Source organism: Montipora foliosa, chromosome 14 (genome assembly GCF_036669935.1).
Source record: "Montipora foliosa isolate CH-2021 chromosome 14, ASM3666993v2, whole genome shotgun sequence".
NCBI classification, from domain to species: domain Eukaryota; kingdom Metazoa; phylum Cnidaria; class Anthozoa; order Scleractinia; family Acroporidae; genus Montipora; species Montipora foliosa.
The window spans coordinates 1,192,526-1,212,525 of record NC_090882.1 but is presented as its reverse complement, the minus strand read 5'-3'; the positions used below and the strand labels follow the sequence as shown (position 1 = coordinate 1,212,525).

The following is a 20,000-nucleotide window of genomic DNA, read 5'->3' as shown; positions in this document are numbered from 1 at the left end:
ACCTTCGTCTATATACTTCTTGATCTCAGGTATTGTATCCTTTCTGAAAATGATAGCCGGCCTTTTTTCGGTACTTACAACGACATTTTTATCAATCAGAAAATGCCTTCCGAACAGATAATTTAAAAGAAACGTTCCATTGGGTGCCCCTGACAGAGTTTCTGTCCTCAAAAACAAGCCAAAGAAATGGGAAATAAATAGTTTATTACATCAAATATTATATTTTTTTTGGCAATTCTCTTCAACATTCTCCAGTTACAAGTTGCAGCTTGAGCCATTTTAAAAAATCCAAATAATATAGATAATCTTAATAATTTGCAAATGCACTTATACATTAACTAAATGGCAAATGGGTTTCACAGTGCGACGCGCCTTACCGTAGCCACCTAACAAAGTTTTTTACAAATTGTTCGCCAATCAGGATTTGTGAATTTGATTGACAGTCACGCCTCCTTGCAAAGTTCGCATATTTGGTATTTGAACACCGTTGCATGGGTTGTTGAGTTGACGTATTTACACGTAATTGTTAAATGTGAAAGATTGTTGGGTGGCCACGGTAAGGTGCGTTGCACTGTAACACATGGGAGTCTGAAAATTCATTATTATTGCTTGAAATGTACAATTGTTTTACCCTACACTATTTACAGTCACTGTGGCTGAGTAGCCTGGCCTATCAAAGTACACGACCTCAGTGACTCTCTACGGATACTAATCTCTTAGCTTTAAGGTGGCTGAACACAGTTTTTCCTCGATCAGTGGTATTCATTTAAGACCGGCGCAGATTTTTGGCAAACAAAACAAATATGGAGACAAGTTTTTTTTTTTCTTCTTCTCGCGATGGTCTTGAAAATTCCGTGTAAATTCATTTCCATTACGTTTTAGAAGTGAAAATCTTTAAGAGGAACGCAGCAAAATGTTGCACATGAATGATGCGCATGCACATTACCGAAAATTTTTGAAACTAAGAGCTGTTGGCTGTTTTACTAGATTTCTCGCAAACCCGTCATGGAATTTGGAATTACCTGTAAAATACTTCCGACTACAAATGAGTCGTCTATCAAAAAACAGAAATTTAACAGACAGAAATTTGGGAAAACTCAAAAACGTCAATCCGCAAATTTCTAAAAAAATCCGTCTGTTGAAATTCTATGATAGCAGCTGTTAAACATACTCTATTTCTATTATTTTAAGTGTGCGAATTCTTCAAACAAATTAACGTATGGGTGCATTTTGCATAAATGAGGAATTACCATCCTTGTTTTATTCTAGACGTGCTACCATGGTAAATTACAGCATGCAGAGCACATTAACTGTCAAAAATATAAACTTCCGTAGTAGCACTTATCAGTGACCAAGTTTGAGCTTCCAGGTAAAAACTGCATAATTAAGGCAGAAATGGAAGTATTATATAAGTACTTAAAAACCGTGTTCAGTAACCTTAACTTGTAACACTCAGGTTCTTAAAATAGCTGAGGTTGAAATACTGCATTTGTAATTTCGTCTGTGGATAGTTTGCATTTCAACATCATCTAGGATAATAGAAAGCCATAGGGTCTCTTTCACAACTGTGTAGAGTATGGTGTGCAGTTGCCTGCATCGGAGTCTGTACAAGACTTTTTAGCAAAATGTGGCCGGCTTGATAGCAGTGTGTCATGAAAAAGCTAACACGATGCACACAACCAATTTGTAAGCAGGGGTACTTTAACAAGTGCTAGAACAACAAGACACAATTTACATGACAAAAGCAATGGCTTTTGTATCAATAAATGCTCACTGACAGCCCCTATGCCATTTTGAAATGAGAGCCCTGATCATGAAACCGTAACATGGCCCTTTCTAAATAACAAAATACCAAGTTTAGTTTAATTATTGGAGTCAAGCTGAACATCAATACAGTTTGGTATAAACATGATGCTTCAGTGCTAGAAAATTAAGTTCAATTTCAAAAAAGGTTAATAAAAATTAAGCAACATTTAAAGCCATTACTGTAAGCACTGCTAATACTATTAACTATTAACAACGTCTTTTCTGTCATAAATTCCTTCAAAATTTGTAGGGGTGTGGTATATCTCCGAGCAGCTAATACATTCACAGAATGAAGTAAATTGTACATCAGGAATAAATTTTTGTCAGAATGATTTTTCCCAAATCTTGAGCTTCTAAACTCAAGGTGCAGCTTTAATATCAGCAACTAACAAAATGCTTGAAACTGAAAACTGAGGTTACACTAAAATGCCAACTAGACGCACTTTTCAGGTTTACTCCAGGTTGCATAAATGGGCCTTTTTTTTTTGCCTTCGAAAGAAATGTCTCAAGTCATGAAATTTTGCATTCATTATAATTTGCTTGTATTGAGTGAGAGCGCCCGAGTTAGAGAGCATTGCACAATATACATTACTGACCAAACCACAAGCCCATTGCTCTGAGGTTTCCAGGAAAAGGTATCTTTTGTTTCACCTTTAACAATGAAGCACAAACTTAATCGCTATTTATTAGGTCAATTCTAGGCCACATGTAAAATTTCAGCCAATTTTGAGCAAAACTGAACAACAGTTGCATACAGTCTTTCTTATTATTTATTAAATGTTTCTGCTAAATCTCATTTTAACCAGGTTTGTTTTGTCTCCTCCAAATCTATTTGTATTTTGAGAATAAGTAGTGCTAGCCCTAGCCTTTTCCCTTCTGAAAGTGAGACTTAGTGATTTTACTCTGTCTGATGTCAGACGATTTTACCCATCAATTGCCGGGCCACTTCAGCGATGAATGGTTAACAAGATCCAGCTCCACTCCCCATTACTGCGACTGTCATAATTCTGTGGAATTCATCTTTAAGCCCTAAAGGCCAAACTGCATTTTGGCTTCCATCAATCAAAATTCCAACACCAACTGCAGATGACGAAATCAATAATTGGATGCATGGCATAAACCCACCAATCAGCACCTTTGGTTCCCACGGTACATTTGAACACTTGAACTTGATGCCGATGGAAAGCAATGGAATCTGTACAAATCTTTTTACTGAAGAATTCCTTAAAACACATCATTATGGTGTTCGAGCTGTGAACTAAACAAAAACTCCAATCCACTTTCCGGAGGCGCAGTCGATTTTCCCAGTTATCTTCGGAAATTTGATTGATGGAAGCCAAAATACAGTTTGGCGCCTGGCGCTTGAAGGTGAGATTCCACAGAATTATGAAAATCGCAGTAAACCTTTCAGTCCTGAGAGTCAGAATCTTACCTAATATATTTTACTATGTCTAATGCCAGATGATTTTAGTTGTCAATGCAGGGAGCTGCTTCAGGGATGAATGGGTTAACTTCTTACCTGTATTAAAACTTAAGGCTACAGATTATGGCCAGAATTTGTATGACACTAATGTAAATAATGACATTTGACAAGGATGCAAGAGTTAATTACAAGAAATTTTGTTTGTGGGAAGCCCTTCTAAATAAACAGGCAGCAACGAATTGGTAAATAATCTATTCATAGGGGCTTTATAAATTTTACATATGAATCATGCAGAAATTAAGTCATGCAAGTATAAATAACTTTTTCTTTCAAGTTGCAAATCTCTTGGTCCATTCTCTTGCCATCTTGTCATGTTCTTCTCTATTTGTGACATACTGTGATGCTATGCTACCTACAAGTGGGTCAGCTTAAAACAATAAAAAAATAGATGACCATAAGACATCATGTTTTTAGGGCACATTCATAAATGGCAGCTGATTTATTATTCTTTTGTATAAATTTATGTTTAGGAGGATTTCTCACTTGGCCACCATTACGAAAGAGGTCTATACCTTTAATCTGACCTAACTAAAGCAGAACTAGCTGTTAACTCAATCACCCAAAAGGGCCAATTTGCAAGGAAACAAAAGAATACTACAATAGCTGCCATTTTAGAATAAGGTGTATTTGATTTCATTCCATTTAATTTGCAGTCTTCTAATTTATTGAGGAAGCAGCGTGGCCCAGTGGTTAAGGCCTTGGGTTGCATGCAGTTGCCCTGAGTTCAAATCCCATTTTGACCTCTGCTTGGATTTGTTTCCAGTTGTCCTGGATTCAACTCTACCTGCAGGCTTTGCAAATAGCCAACTAGTTGCCTCCTGTCAGTTGGGGTTCTCAATTATGTTTCTGTTAGGTTTGGATTGTTTCTTTCACATTATTAAAACTGGGATGACGTGAACTAGCTTGATAGCTACATGTAACTGCACTTCCACTATAAACAGAGCTTTAGTATTTCTATAGGGACTCCTTTCATTGTCTCTCAATTAGTACAGAATTTAATGTCCTACTAATCAATAATTATTCCATTTCAAACTAAAATGAACACACTTTCATCTGGTAATGCAACACAATGCATTGTACCTGGATTGCAGTCTGTAAGGAGGGAGCAGATAGATAGAAGAACTTTAGAAATTGTGAGAGCTGGGCTCCAGTTATCTTTCAAAATGTCCAGACAGATCATACCCTGCAAAAGAAATATCGGACTTAAATATTGAGATTTATTAGCCCCCTGACTCCTGGGAATGCGACTCAATAGATTTTACTCTGTCTAAACGCCAGACGATATTTTTCTTGTTGATGTGTCGTTCTAGAAAATCCCAACCTCCTGGATTTTCCATATTTGTAAGGAACTGATGACTTCCCACCTCCCAATTTTGCACAAAGTAAGACAATTAAAGACTCCCCATCCCCTCTGGAAAAGATTATTTTCATGAAAAAAGATCAAAGTAAAGAATGAGGCAATCTCGTACCCAGAGTCCTCAGGCCTCTTGGTCAGCGGGTGAGCGCCCGGAGAGACTCTGGGATAATCGACTCCATTTTCCCAGGAAACATGGGTTCCGGTCTTATTACATATGCTTCAGTTTAACCGGAAACAAAAAAGAGAAAACCGTAAACAATAGAAATGGCGGGTTGAAAGTGTTCGAGAAACAAGAATTTTAGCCTTACACACAAAGAAACTGGCGAAATGATCATTGGTTTGCTTTAAGAGCAAGTGAAGATGAATCCTCTGATGCTTTCGGTGAGTGTATTTTTAGTGTTTCAGCATACATTCCATCGTTTAAAATGCCATCGTGCAAGCGACACGATTGACAAATTTTTGTGGAAACACAAATGCCCTCCTCTACTATGATTTGATGTTTTCGTAATTCTGAATGGCTTTGACAAGACCTTATTCCACGGATTTCTCCTCAAAGAGACTGATATAATGTTTTCCCATGGTACTTTTGCAACAGCAACAGTAATCACTTTTTAGCAGCGTGGGAAAATTCCCGTACGGTATAAGAGATAATTCAAAACTTGTGGTTTTTTATTTTTGTGATTTACCGTATTTACCCGTGTATAAGTCGCCCTTTTCTGGCCTCAAAAGAAGCTCCAAAAATCACTCTCGACTTGTACATGGGTCAAAGATTTCGAGCCAAGTGCCATCTAAATAATTTATTCAAAATTAACGTCATAATGTGGTCTTTGGGCATAACGAACACAGTAGACAAAAGACTTCAAAATGAATGTAAAAGCAATTCCAGTTGAAATGAAAAAGGATTTGTTTTACTTTAAATGTTGAAGATACTCACAAGCACAAATATGAAATAGACACTGGAAATTTTTGTTTTCCAAAGGCAGAAAGCTCTAAAAAACATTCTTGTTTCTTCAAATAAAATGCGATCCTTCAACGGCTTAGCAGCCTGGCACAATACCTCGTGTTTGCGTGCAAGCATGATCGTCACTTGTGTTGCCTGAAAATGCTGGTTGGTAATTATTGTTTTTTATTCTTTATACAAACCTGGATGATTTAAATGCTTTTGCAAACTTTGTATTGTTTGGTTTATGAGTTTTGTTTTGTTTGCCATGTGAGAAATTATAAGTCAAGCACCAATAAACCTTGCACATTTTGTATCGTTTTTGAAGTTATTTTCAAAGATTGACTCCTGCTTCTGTGATGTTGTGCTTATCATCTAAAGCCCGTTATCCTTGAACAACGAAACAGGTTAGTTTGAGGTTTACATGTTCGATTTTCTGAGAACTTTTTGGAAATTCAAGGACAAAATGCCCGCACATACAACAACCGCTGAACCACAAAACTATTAAGCGCTTGAGGCCCTTAATTTTTTGTGAATCCACAGTTCCAGAAATTGAAGAATGCAAGATTAGTATCCCATGAACATTTAGCAAAGAAATTAAGAAATTGCTTTTTTTGCCATCAAAAATGGGGGGTCGACTTATACATGGGATCGAATTACACACGGGTAAATACGGTACATATTTCTGAGGTAGAAAAAAACAAACAGCACTGAAACTAGTTTTAGATTTTGAATCTCCCTCCAAATTCTGGGGCTTCCGAATTACTTACCGACTTCCTGTCGGACTGCCATTGTTACGCAAGCGGCCAATCAAAATTATAGTTCAAGTCGATTATCCCAGAGTCTCTCCGGGCGCTCACCCGCTGACCAAGAAGCCCGAGGACTCTGGGTACGAGATTGGGAATGAGGCCGATTGCGCTTATGCAATGATTTTCATGTAATTTTATTGAGCCGTCTTGAATTTAAGAACACAGTTAACTACCTACATGTACAAAGCAATCTGAACTACACAATATTGCTTATCCCCCAAAATGAAAGAGGTGAATTTGTATCTAGCTGTCAGTTTACCTTGATGTGCAAGCTTATGATTTTTTTTCCTAACGGTGGGACTAGCCGTCTCCACAGCTGTAATGTTGATGGAATTAATGCCATTTCAGCATGAATACAATGGCAAACACGTCAAACTTTCAACCAAAAAATTAAGGGGAAACAAAAAGTATAATAAAAACTCTAGATTCTGAAATCGTTACATTGTATACCTTCTGCTTCTTGAATCGAAAAAGCTCTCACTGTTGTAATGTTTTTCAATGGACTGACGTGACACGGAGACCAAAGAAACGTAGCTAGTAACCACACCTGCTACGCAGTCATGTCTCTATGGAGACTGGTAACGAGTAATGGCGGTCAATATTACATATGCGACAAGTTGAGTATTTGTTGGCCTAACCAGGGGCTAATTCCTTTGGATTCACATACATGACGCTTTTGGAAGAAAGAATTTCATCTGATTTAGATGAAAAAAAATTACCGGTAATAATCATAAATGATATAGTTAACCTTATTTATTTCTTCAAAAATGATCAGCCAGATCAGTAGTAGCAATTTTCATACTGAGTTTGAAACTAACGCCTTGGAAAGTGATTTTTATCGTCCAACCCCCCTTCCCCTCTGGAATTTCCTGGGCCTCTGAACACCACCCCCTCAGAAATCCCAATTCCCTCCATGGTGGGGTATGGATATTTTCTGGAACCACACAATGATTTACATGTAAATCACTTCAGGTGACAGTCACAAAATGTTACAATTTTTTTTAGATATTTCTTTGCCATCTCCCAAACATTAATTTAATAACATTATGACCCCTTCATATGATTCACACTTTACAAGCTGCTTGAAAACGTTCTTATTCTCTCCAGTTAATTAGTTAACTCATTCATCCATGAAGCAGCCCCCCATTGATGAGTAAAAATGTCTGGCGGTAGACAGAGAAAAGTTAAGTTGAGTGTTTCCTGATTGGTTGGTCTAGAGCGTAAATTAACGACAGTTAAACTACCATCTCAGCTAAACTACAAAAGATGTTCTGCTTACAACAAACCTGGCTGTTTATATTGCAGTGGTAAATCCTGGTGCGAAATGTCACCTAAAATAATCAAATCAAACTAACGTAAAATAGAAACCTATGAAAAGTAGTTTAGAGCAGTGTTCTCACCAGGATTTTGTCTTAGGGACTCCCAGGGCCCACTTTTGTGAAAATTGGGGGCCCTGCGGGAGCTTAAGAGAGACAAAGTTACTTGCGCTTCATGAACAGGGGTGGAAAAAATCCTTTGTGATTTCCCTGTCCATTTCATAAAGGCACGTTGAAATTGGAAGTCTTGCAGTGGTGGGCCTTCGACAATATTGTAAATGCATTTGATTTGTTTGCCTCGATACAGATCTTACAGGTCATGATCTTTTTGGTGGCATCATCGGCAAGCCATGTGTATTCTGACTGCCATGCACTCCGAAAAACATGGTCTAATTCTTCAGTAAACTTTGCTTGCTACGTTGTCCTTTTCATCGTCCTCTTTACCAGTGTTTCAATGATCTTATACACTTTATTATGGTACTTTAGGGTGAAGAAAGCTAATTTTCTCTGTGCCACGACGACTAACATGAGCCTGCTCTCTAAATTATCTGTAACAAAAAGTACCGTATTTACCCGTGTATAAGTCGACCTTTTATGGCCTCAAAAGAATTAAGCTCCAAAAATCACCCTCGACTTATACACCGGTCAAAGATTTTGAGCCAAGTTCCAGCTAAGTAATTTATTCAAAATTAACATACCGGTAATAATGTTAACGTTGTCTTGGGCATAACGACCGCAGTGGACAAAAGCCGACGTAAAAGACTTCAAAATGAATGACAAAAGACTTCAAAACGAATGTAAGCAATTCCAGTTGAAATGAAAAAGGATTTGTCCAACTCTAAATGTTGAAGATACTCACAAGCACAAAATATGAAATAGACACTGGAAATTTTCGTTTTCCAAAGGCAGAAAGCTCTAAAAGTCATTTCTGTTTCTTCGAATAAAACACGATCGTTCAACGGCTTAGTAACCTGGCGCAATACCTTGTGTTTGCGTGCAACCGTCGTCACTCATGTTGCGTGAAAATGCTGGTTGGTAATGAATGTTTTTTATTCTTTATACAAACCTGGCAGATTTAAATGCTTTTGCAAACTTCTTATTGTTTGGTTTATGAGTTTTGTTTTGTTTGTCATTTGAGAAATTGTAAGTCAAGGACCAATTAAACTTTGCACATTTTCGCATCGTTCGCAAGTTATTTTCAAAGATTGACTCCTGCTTCTGTGATGTTGCATTGTGCTTATCCTCTAAAGCCCTTTATCCTTGAACAACGAAACAGGTGAGTTTGAGGTTTACATGTTCGATTTTCTGAGAACTTTTTCGAAACTCAAGGACAAAATGCCCGCATATACAACAGCTGTTTAACAACAAAACTATTAAGCGCTTGAGGCCCTGATTTTTTTGTGTATCCACATTTCCAGAAATCGAAGAATACAAGGTTAATGTCCCATGAACATTTAACAAAGAAATTAAGAAATTGCGTTTTTTGCCATCAAAAATGGGGGGTCGACTTATACATGGGATCGACTTATACACGGGTAAATACGGTACCTACCCAATCCAATAATTGGCGGTCAAGATGTCGAAGCTGTGCTTTGCCCATGTGACTGACGAAGGGTAATTGTGAAGAAGAGCTCCCCAAAAAACCTGTCGGCCGACTGTCGGTCAACTGCCGGCCGACAGTCGGCCGACTGTTGCCCAACTGTTGGCCGACTGTTGGCCGACAGTTGGGCAACAGTCGGCCGACTGTCGGCCAACAGTCGGCCGACTGTTGCCCAACTGTCGGCCGACAGTTTGTGTTATGTTTGAGGCCAAAGTGTTGGCCGACTGTCGGCCAACAGTCGGCCGACAGTCGGTGACCTGTTGGCAACCTGTCGGTAACGTGTCGGTAACCTGTCAGCGGGACAAACTAAAATGATCGTAAGCATTTTACTTGTCTATTGCTTCTAAACTACACGAAAAGAGCTAAAGGCAGTTCATAACGATACCTTGAACAGCACTTATACTACTAATATGGCTTTTGTCCACTGTTTTAGCGTTGGCTAGCGATACTTGCCCACATTGTAAACATCATTCATACATACATGACATAACATAGGAGGCCGCGTTGCATTGTAGGGCGATTTAAAGGAAAGTGTTTGTCTCCTCTACTAACTATGTATTGATACGTAGCTTATGGTTTTCAGAGTTTTTAGCAGAGTTTTCGATTAAATTATCTTCCAATGCGATTCTTAGATTGTCTGGTGTGTTGTAAATTACGCAAGTGATATATCCTATACGCATCTGATAACAACTGATAACAGTTGATAGGTAAGTAGGTGAAGTCTGTCGAGTCATACATCACCATTACGGAATGTCACGTTAACTGCTCGTTTTTACCACAATTTTTCTTTTTCTTAACCGATCGGTAATCTGTTGGTTAGCTGTCGGTACACTGTCGGTGAGCTGTCGGTCAACTGTCGGGCGACAGTTGACCGACAGTCGGCCGACAGGATTTTTGGGGAGCTCTTCTTCACAATTACCCTGACGAAGGCACAAATCAACAACATTGAAGGCCAAATACTTGGATGCACTGTTTTCATTCAACTTGAAGAAGCAAAGAGCTGGAGTATTCGCTTGACCATTAAAAAACTGCAACTTTACTTCTAAAAATCTGTTTTGCTTGTAGTATCCTTGTGTGCCCAAGTGGGCGCACTTGCATGGCTTTTAATCCACCATTTCTATTTTTCTTACAGGAATCCCACAAGGGAGCGGCCTGGTTAGAACACTGTGTGAAGTATGTACTGTGTGATACACTGCTCACATTCAAAATGTTTATCTTCCCAAACAGTCCTTATCACAACTATACACCCACTTGTATGATAAACTTTCATCTAGATACAACTATATTGAGCCTCCTACAAGTAAGAATCTATGACAGACATTTTATATTCAACAAAGTCCCCATGTAACAAACTGAAGCCCAAGTGTCAATCAGTCTTTTGCAAGTATTTGTAAAGTTCTGGTGATAGAGTGCATCCCGACACTCATAGCCTACAAACAAGTGTTGACTGCTTATTTAGCTTGCTACATATATATAGACATACCTTTGGTGGTTTAAAGGGATAATCAGGAGAGAATTGGATATCAAGGAAAAATACTCCGCCCTCATACACTGATCCTGGTGGACCAAGAATTGTAGAGTGCCACTCATAAAGATTGTCACCTTTGGGGCCAGCACTAAGAAGGGAAAATGCCAAGAATCAGCATTTTTTTTATCATCAACTGTTTTATCCTACTAAATGTTATATCTTTGACCATAGTTTGGAAATGTTCTTTATGAAATGCCTATCTTCAGGGGCACCCAATCATAATATTCGGTGAATTGTGTGTTCGGGACCGTTCTAAGAACTTCGGTTTTACGTTGCAAACAGCTATAGATTTCTTTACTAAAACATCACCTAAAAGATTCGGCAACCAGACACTTCAGTTTTCAGCTGAGATATTCAAACAGACCAAATTCTTCTAGGTGATAAAGACATCTCTCTGGACAGTCTTAAATGTACATAATTTACAAGAAGGCTAGAAATGTATCTCAAAGGCTTTTGGCATAATTTGATTGTTGGGTGCTCTTGCATTTTCCAGCTTCTGTTTAATTGACAACATTAAAAGCACCCCGAAATATCTATTCCTTGGCCTTCCTCTTTCTTTTTTCTTGATTAGTTTTCCTTCTACGGTAATTTTCCTTAGTCCCTCAATCACTACTTTTTATGTGATCAAAATGCTTAAACTTTCGTCTTCTGTCAAAGTTCTCTAGCCATTCTCCTTCCATGCATAAATTGACTAAATTACCAATTATTAAGAAAACAAAATCACTAATCAAATCAAATAAACCAACTTTATGAGTTCAACTAGTTTAAGTGAATTTAGATTTAACTGATAAATTTACACACAGATCAGGGGTTCCAATAAATATCATTTTTCCAATAATATTGTTTTCATTCAAGGCTTTCACCTAAAACAGCTTCTACAGGTAGACCATTTCAATATAGGCCTGTACATTACATTTCTATCAGTGTAAATATGACACTTTTCACATTTAGACCTTCATGAGGATGCAGACTCTAAGTTCAACTTTCAACCAACAGATCAGCTTTAAATTTTTCACTGCCACCAATCACATTTGCAGTGAAGCTACTAAAAATGGGTCATTTAAAACACTGAAGAAGAGACAGTGGATCAAATTTAGCCAATCACAGCACTATACGTTTCACTACAGCCATATTGGAAGTGACAAACAAAGCCACTTATTGGAATTTGTAATGGAATCTCGACGAAATCAAAGGTGCAAAAAATGCTTCAGCTTAGCTGAAATGGTGACCTCAAGGTCATTCATTCAAGTATTGTAAGTTGTAACTGGATGCCACTCACAAGAAAAGCCATGCAGTTCAATAATTATAATTTATTTACAGTGAGCAATTAACTATAATGTCTTCACCAGATATAATTGATTCAAATGCTACTTTGAGAATTATTTTACAAATAAATGCAATGTTATGATGGTTATCTCACTAAACAACTACCAAATAACATATGCCATTTTGAGGATGAGAAATCTTTAAGTAACTTAAACCCTTTTTAATCACAAGTGTATTGTTGTGATTTTATTAATGTCACTCATAACGAAACAAATATCCCACGTGGCCACATACTTCTTTCCAAAATTTAGAAATACAATATCCCAAAATACACTTTACTATAATTAAGCTTAAATAGACTGGATTTATATTTTCGCTTTGAAAACCCACTGAGCAAATAATCATGCTTTCAATCCATGTTTTAAACAGACCAATTTGTTAACAGGTGATATGAGTTTTCCGCAATTCCGAGCAATATCCTGTTATGGCCACGAAAGAACCGGAAAAATTGATGAACCTTTCACAACGGCCGAAAAATGATACAAGACAATTTTACTTACCTGCAGTTTGGAGGTGGATCAAGAGAAATCTCTGCTAGCTCTCGTTGGATCCTGCGTATATCAAACAAAACCGATAAATAAATAAAATCAATATTGTTCATGTATAATCAGTTTGTCTGATCGATCGATCGCCTCACGGACCGGCGACTCACCAGTTCTTGATGGAGATGGAATGTAATATGACTTAATTTAAATCGTGAATTTGCGCAATAAACAACTACACAAAAACTGTGAGATGTACTCCAGTGAGGCCGCAATAACATGTCTGAACACAAGGGAAAAATCAGCTGATTCCAAAACTTTAATTTGGCAGTGCAGCACTGCTATGAATTCAACGCGAACGGTGCGTTGTACATTTCTCAAGAGGTTTTCAAGCTCGCATTACCGAGCCTAGCAAAACTCACTTACAGTTGAGATCTGAGATCAAAGCCAATTTGCCATAAATTGACAAGCCAGATGTTACTCTGTCAGATACCAAAGTTAAGCAAATGAGTCTGCATATGTACATGTACCTTCTGGCAGCAGTTGTCGTCTTCGGGGGACGGCTAGAGGCCACTTTAATTTCCTTCCTAATTTGAGTGGATCTTGATCGATCGCTCACTTCTTGGCTAACAGCGCCAATTCCACCTGTGTCTCGCTCAGCCATGTTTATTAAGTAGAACTGACCTGGAAACAATGAATACCTGGGTTAGGGTGTGACAATCGAGAACAGCTACATATTGAACATCGTCTGGGCATCTTGACAAGTGTGTGGGTGTTATCCACCCATTCGCTTTGTATATTTATGCGTTTTACCACCTGAATGTCTCTAAATATAGTGCAACAAGCTTGACGTTGACGAATGACATAGGATCACTGTAATTGTATTCCTAAACCGAGAAAAATTACGTTTCAGACAAATTGGAGGGTTGACACCCTGTCATGTGGTCAGACATCTCTGAAGATCTCAGTTTGTTCCACTCCTCAATGGTTCTCATCAACAAAAGCACTTATTACTTACTAATGAACGCTTAAGCATTGCTTAATGCCTGAGGAAAGCTTCAGCACAAAATGAGAGAGGTCTTGTCTTTAGAAACTGAGAGAGACGAGTACAAAGTTAACCTGCAGTTAAGCCGCAGATCGAGACTATAATGTCCCCTCACATTTCAGGGGCCACGAGTTCTACACGAATGACCCTGGCATTAGTTTTAATACTGCGATGTATCAAGCGCATCTAAATGTTAAAAGAGGCTAACTACTAACCGTGGTTATAGACCTGTCCTGGCCCGCTTGATTTTCCTTCTTAAACAGCTCTGTGAGTAGGTTAAGGAAACGGCTACCAAGAACTCCGTTCACGCGACTTTCACGCCAACGGTTCAGTATTTTTGTCAAAGTCAAGCACCAGACCTACTCATGCCACTGACAATCTGAGCGGATTCAATAAGAGAGTACTGAAGTCGTCTAAATCATTGCCGAAAACCCTAAAAAAAAGGCCTTCAAGGAAACTAACAATGGCGTTCACATCCACAGAATATCGAAAGTGCTTGAGTGCTGTAGAACAAAAGACGCATTTCCCCTGGGAATATTCACCAATCATCACAATACTCAAGGGAATAAAATGTCCTTAGAGACTGGAAACAAGCCTATAAATCCCTCGGGATGTCGGGATACCTCCCGACTTCTTCTTTTCTTTGCAAAAACATTCATTTAGATTTTAATAGGGCGTTAGATCGAGCAGTAAAGGCATTTACTCGCTAAATTACTAATATTTACAAAGATTTACATGGTAATATGCATTGAAACAATAAAGCTAATATTGCCTTGTCCATAATTCTTGCTGCTTTTAGCGAAGAAAAAAGGGCAATTGATTGGTCGATTTGTTTTTTTCTTTCCTGGATGAAGGAAATCATTCGGTGGATTAGCAAACTTCAAGCAAGCAAATAAGATAAGGACTGAAAAAGCAAGCGCTGATTCAATGTAGCCAAACCCCTTTTAAAATTTCAAGGGGCTTATAGGTACATCAATTAGGGCGTAATACCTGGAAATACGTAATCTAAACAGAAGATAACGAATGTATTTCATGGAGAATACTAAGATGTTCAGGATCCGTTATTCTTTCTTTAAGGGCCATTAAAAACCCTTTTAGTAGCCTTGATTGAAAAGTTTTTCTCCTTTAAAGACCGATTTAATGAACAATGTTGTTCTTTAGGGCTAAGCACAATATCCAAACCTACTGCTGCTGGTTTCGTCTCTTCTTACCACACTTCCGACGACACGCAACGAATCTCCATTGGCCTAAACTCGTAATACCTGACACAGTAATCCCCACTGCGAAGTGTTTTTGAGGACGTATTCGATCTTGATTGGTCCGTATTATGCCTGCAACTCAGGATAACAAATACTGAGCCAGTAGCTTAATCACTGGACATGTAGCCAGAGCGTCGTACCTTGAGACTTCATCCCTTGTTACCTGATATCGACAGCCAGTGATATGACCATGATGAATGACAGATCCTTTGCCTATGGCGTAGCTCACTTTCACCTTCGTATTCACGTGATTTCGAGCCATACATACTTGGTAATTGATCCGTTTTGTCTTCCATATGGTGCGTTCGGGTGCCTGATTGGTACGAAGCATGCGAAATTTGAGCATGCGCATTCAATTAACCACACGAATTCCTTTTAAAACCTGAATAAGACAAGCGTCCTTTTGACTCCTTTTCGCACTAGTGTTGACATGCGAAATAAAGAAAACGATGTTAAATGTACCAAAACCACGTGGGGATTATGTCATTAAATGATATCTAACCATGAAAAACCCCTCAATTATTCCTTTCAGTGGTCAGCGAAAAGACTGAAATCCGTACTTGTATTTGCGGTTCTCTATTGTGTAAGAAGCGTAATAACTTACGTGACAATTGCAAATATTTGAGGGGGAAAGCATTGTTCCTCTTTTTAAAAATAATTAATAGTCCTCGTATGAAATCTGAACTCTTCTGTCGGCCTTTTCCTGTCTTGATCAGTTTCTGGTAGATTTGAGATTTTTTTGTAGTGTCACTACTTCTCTGTCAACATGGAGGTCAAAGGCGTTTTGTTGTGAAGAAATAGATATACCTGAATTAATAGATGAAATGAAAAGAGTTCGAAATTCCCTTATTCCCCCGCATTCTCATCATATTATTCCAGGAGGTCACCAAGGGGAGCCTCTATCTCCACTGATTCCTTGAGTCAACCCTTTCCGAGTTAATTTATTTTTGGGAAGAGGTTTTTTCCCGCGAAAAGTATCATATTTCTTTTCACGCGGGGTAACTCTGTTTTGATTAGCTTTCACAACAGTGGGCGTGGCATGCTGAATCTCCCAAGGAAGTCGTTATGTAAATAAGGCCAAGAGTGGGAGGCTTCCCTTCATAAGCTCCTGCTTATCCTTATTCTCTAGCTTCTGCGATTAACTTCATGATCTTTTCTGCAGCGAAAATAGTAATACCGTAGGTGACATGTCTTCATACTACCTCCCCTGATTAGCCGTGCAATTTGCAGGTAGTCTGTGCATGTAACTTTATTTTGGATTTATATTAATTTGTTTGTTGTTTTTAGGGTGCGTTCGATTGAGCCTATACCGGAATAGGATTTCATGGAATATAAGTTAAAAATCCTCCGTTTTTACGGAGATTTACATTAAAACTGTCAAACACTTGTTAAAATGCTATTTTAAACATACCTTTATCTACATCTTCATCTACATGTCCCAGCACTCAGCAAAGTCCTTTTTTCCTTAGGTGGCCTCATACACCACAAGCCCCTTTAGGGACCGTTCATTATTTATCGGAGGGGAGAGGGGGGGGGGGGGGGGGGGTGATTTTAGGGGGGACCTGAAATTTTGGCCACTAAAAAAGGAGGTTCCTGGAGTAATTGCTGAGTCATGGAGGGGGGGCCTTGAAATTTTAAAAAGGTCAATGTTTAAAATGGAGAAGTTAACCTCTTGTATATGGTATTACTTAAAACACTACTAAAAATCTAGCATAATTATACACATATTTACAGCAATCCAACAGCAACTGAACTATTGTATATTGTAAATTGTATAGTTGTTACCCCAATTCTACAAGTGCAGCAGTGGATCAAGAAACCACAAAACTTATATTAAAATTTACTACAGATGTATCTTATTAAGTGTTTGAACTGTTCTGCGAAAAAAAGAAAACCATATAAGAGAAGTGTGACATTCTAGATGTATATGTACAGTAAATGTGAACATTTTTAATAACTACGTTAATAACTACAAAGTCTAGTCTCCTGGAAAATGTATTCATTAATTTGTTTCTCCTACACCTCATCATCATCTTAATCGCTATTGGTCCTATTGTCATCACCATCATGGTTGCTATCATCGTCGCCATCATCGTCATCATCATTTAATATCGTCATCGTCATCGTCATCCTCATTGTCATCCTCATTGTCATCAGATGACACATCGGATGGCGAGCTACACCCCCAGTTAATAACCACCACACGCAGCGGAAGAGTGGCAGGCTCATGGAGAAATGTGTTTATTTAACAGTATGCTAAATTTAGTAATTATGTTAAATCGTATTTTATAGTTGGGGGGAATTGAAATAATTCCTTAATAGAATAGGGGGTCCTAAATTTTTTTTTCACCCAGTCCCCCCCCCCCCCTCTCCCCTCCGATAAATAATGAACGGTCCCTTAGAGACATTGCGCCAAGCCGGCCACTTCTGCTGGAAAGAACACACTAACAGAGAACAGCCACAACACCGTGAACTTCATCCCCTTCTCTTCTAGAATATTAAGTGGGTTCATTAACGTCCTACAGAGGATTTATAAATATGGAAGATATTTGTGAGTCGGTTTATAGTCCTCATCCCAGAAGACTTGAAAGTCTAACCATTTGCGGATGTAATTACAAAGGCAGCACTTTCTTCTCAGTTATTTTAAGACCCTGAGTGTTGGTCCGGTCGAACTCACGACCTCCCCCATGGCAGCCAGATGCTCAACCAACTGAGCCCCCGGTGCTTCTGAAAACGCCAATTTCCTCCAATTATTCTTATTCCCGAATAGGGTCAATCGAACGCACACACACTTAGGGCCGATTTACACGGTACGATTATTGTCGGATGCGACAAGCTTACGACAGGCTTACGACATGACTTACGATTGACGTGTACATCAGAAAAAAATGTCGTAGCATTTTAAAACATGTTCTAAAACGTTGCGACAATCGTAAGCAGCGTAAGGGCCAATTTTACGCGGTACGATTTTTGTCGCATGCGGCAAGCTCACGACAGGCCTACGACATGACTTACGATTGTCGCAGCGTTTTAAAACATGTTTTAAATGCTACGACATTTTTTCTGACGTACACAACAATCGTAAATCATGTCGTGGGCCTGCCGTAAGCCGTTGTCGCATGCGACAAAAATCGTACCGTGTAAATCGGCCCTAAGTGATGTCCGCAGGCCTGTCGTGAGCTTGCTTGTCTCATGGAATGCCGGTCGTTTCGCCAACGTGTCAGTTCGCCAACGACCAGTTCGAAACCATATGAAGTCGTTTCGCCAACGTCTAATGTCAGTTCGCCATTGTCCAAAATAACTTTTGTCGTTTAAAATAATTGTCAATGAGACAACTTGCAATTCACTTCCTGAGAGGGATTGTTGATGTGACTTCTTTTCCGATTATGTCATGAACCGCCATATTTTAATTCGCCCCAATCCCCCCTCAAATTTTATTAGGTTTTTTTATTGATAGTTTATTGCTGGTCATTTTCTTTTGCAAACTTGGTGGCTCCTAAAGGGGACGTTTTTTGGTTGTGGTTTTTATTGACTTCTTCAGTTTCCACGAGTCGGGCCGTTGAGATGTGAGCAGGTTTTCAGCAACTGTGCGGCGGTTTTCTCTTTCCTCTCGTACTTCTCCCAGCTGTCGAATAGCCTCGCCTGCAGGTTTCGATACTGCTTCCGCTGGACCTGCTTCAGTTTTTCATCGGACACAAGCCTGATAGTGACGGCTGTAAGTCTCGCCTCTCTGTCCAGGAGCTCGATTAAGGAGTACAGAGGTAATCCGCACTTCCCGCTCACACGACGATTCAGAGCGTTGTGCCATCCCTCGATGTCGTTGTTCGTTCTGATGGGCTGGTTCATCTAACATGACCCAGAAAAAAAAACCCTGCCCTACTTTGGTGTGGTATTTTCTTTTAAGGAAGGTATTTCAATTACAATTTCTTAAATTTTCTCAAATTTCAGCCTCGATAATCTTTTAAAGAAATGTTCTTTTAGAAAATAGTCCAAAGAAAATGATCTGTCTTACGTTTTACAGTAAAAACCCGCGTGTAAGAACCTAGCGTTTTAAGAACCTGCTGGCAGAAATTTTTCATTTTTATACCCCAAATATAAGAACCTGTTTAGCCAAGCAAATTTATTAAGTTCTTATATGTGAGTTATGGAATATTTTCACAAGAATGAGTCTTAACATTTTCATCGCGGAGTTTTCTAAATGTCCTCTGAGTGTATAGTGACCACATCCACAATTGCTGACGCTGACTTGAACTTCAGCAAGCGCAATCACTCTGAGCAGCCGTCATATGTTTGTCACTACTCTCTGGAAGAGGGAAGGGTTCTTTTTTTTCTTTTTTTCTTTTTTTTTTTCAGTCGTCCTCAGTCTTTAGAGTTTCTACAGCCAGCTTCGGGTTGAAATGCTAGAAAAAGTCAGTAATTCCCAGGCAAAACCTCTATCAATAATAAATTTCCCAGCCAGCTCGTCGGAACACCTGTATTTTTGCCAGCCAGCAAGATTCCTCTGGGGAACAGATAAAGTGAGGAACAGATTCGTCGGGTGCCCCTGGAACTTCTCCTCCATCGCCTTTATACTCTTCACCCGGGAGACTATATTGGCTGCGGTTGCTGCCCTCACCTCTACTGTATGGTTGTGATAATGCTGGCCAGGCCTGAAAACCCTGTCTCGTTCTGTCACTGACTCCTTGCAGGGATTGCCTTTCGGACGAACAATACACTGCCAGTACGTCGCATATGGTCTTTGTAGCTGAAGCCAAGACTGTCAATCAGGCTGGTCTTCCTTCTTTTCGTCCCTCTCTCCTCCTCCAGTCGGTTTATACGCTACAAATAAAGCCGTGGATGGTTTAGAAGTTTTCAAGTACGGTCAATCAGCCATCGATCATTCAGCGTACTCAAATGGTGCGGGAGAGAGAGACGGAGAGAGGGAGAGATTGGGGAGAGTGAAGCGGAAACAAACACTTCATCTTGGATCAAAGGTCACATTATCTTCTTTTGGTAATTTGTAAATACATTTCAGATCTATTTCACAAATAATTTTGGACGTTGGCGAAC

General features: G+C 39.1%; 1 protein-coding gene across 1 annotated transcript; it reads right to left on the bottom strand.

Annotated features, from left to right (window-relative positions):
* Positions 1 to 2,456: 2,456 nt before the first annotated feature.
* LOC137984379 (ubiquitin-conjugating enzyme E2 E2-like) lies at positions 2,457 to 14,186 on the bottom strand. The gene is made up of 7 exons (XM_068831561.1): positions 13,908 to 14,186; positions 13,178 to 13,331; positions 12,666 to 12,716; positions 10,795 to 10,927; positions 7,682 to 7,726; positions 4,370 to 4,472; positions 2,457 to 3,656 (listed from the first exon to the last, which is right to left on the bottom strand). Exons 2-7 carry the CDS (start codon positions 13,309 to 13,311, stop codon positions 3,559 to 3,561), a joined length of 564 nt encoding a protein of 187 aa, XP_068687662.1. The 5' UTR covers positions 13,312 to 13,331; positions 13,908 to 14,186; the 3' UTR covers positions 2,457 to 3,558.
* Positions 14,187 to 20,000: the final 5,814 nt, after the last annotated feature.

Bases quoted from the DNA above. Each gene is read 5' to 3' on its own strand.
- LOC137984379 (XM_068831561.1), bottom strand. From the start codon at position 13,311: ATGGCTGAGCGAGACACAGGTGGAATTGGCGCTGTTAGCCAAGAAGTG. The intron at 12,717-13,177 runs GTACATGTACAT...TGATATACGCAG, and splicing joins ACGACAACTGCTGCCAGAAG to GATCCAACGAGAGCTAGCAG. The intron at 10,928-12,665 runs GTAAGTAAAATT...TTCCCTTCTTAG, and splicing joins GATCCACCTCCAAACTGCAG to TGCTGGCCCCAAAGGTGACA.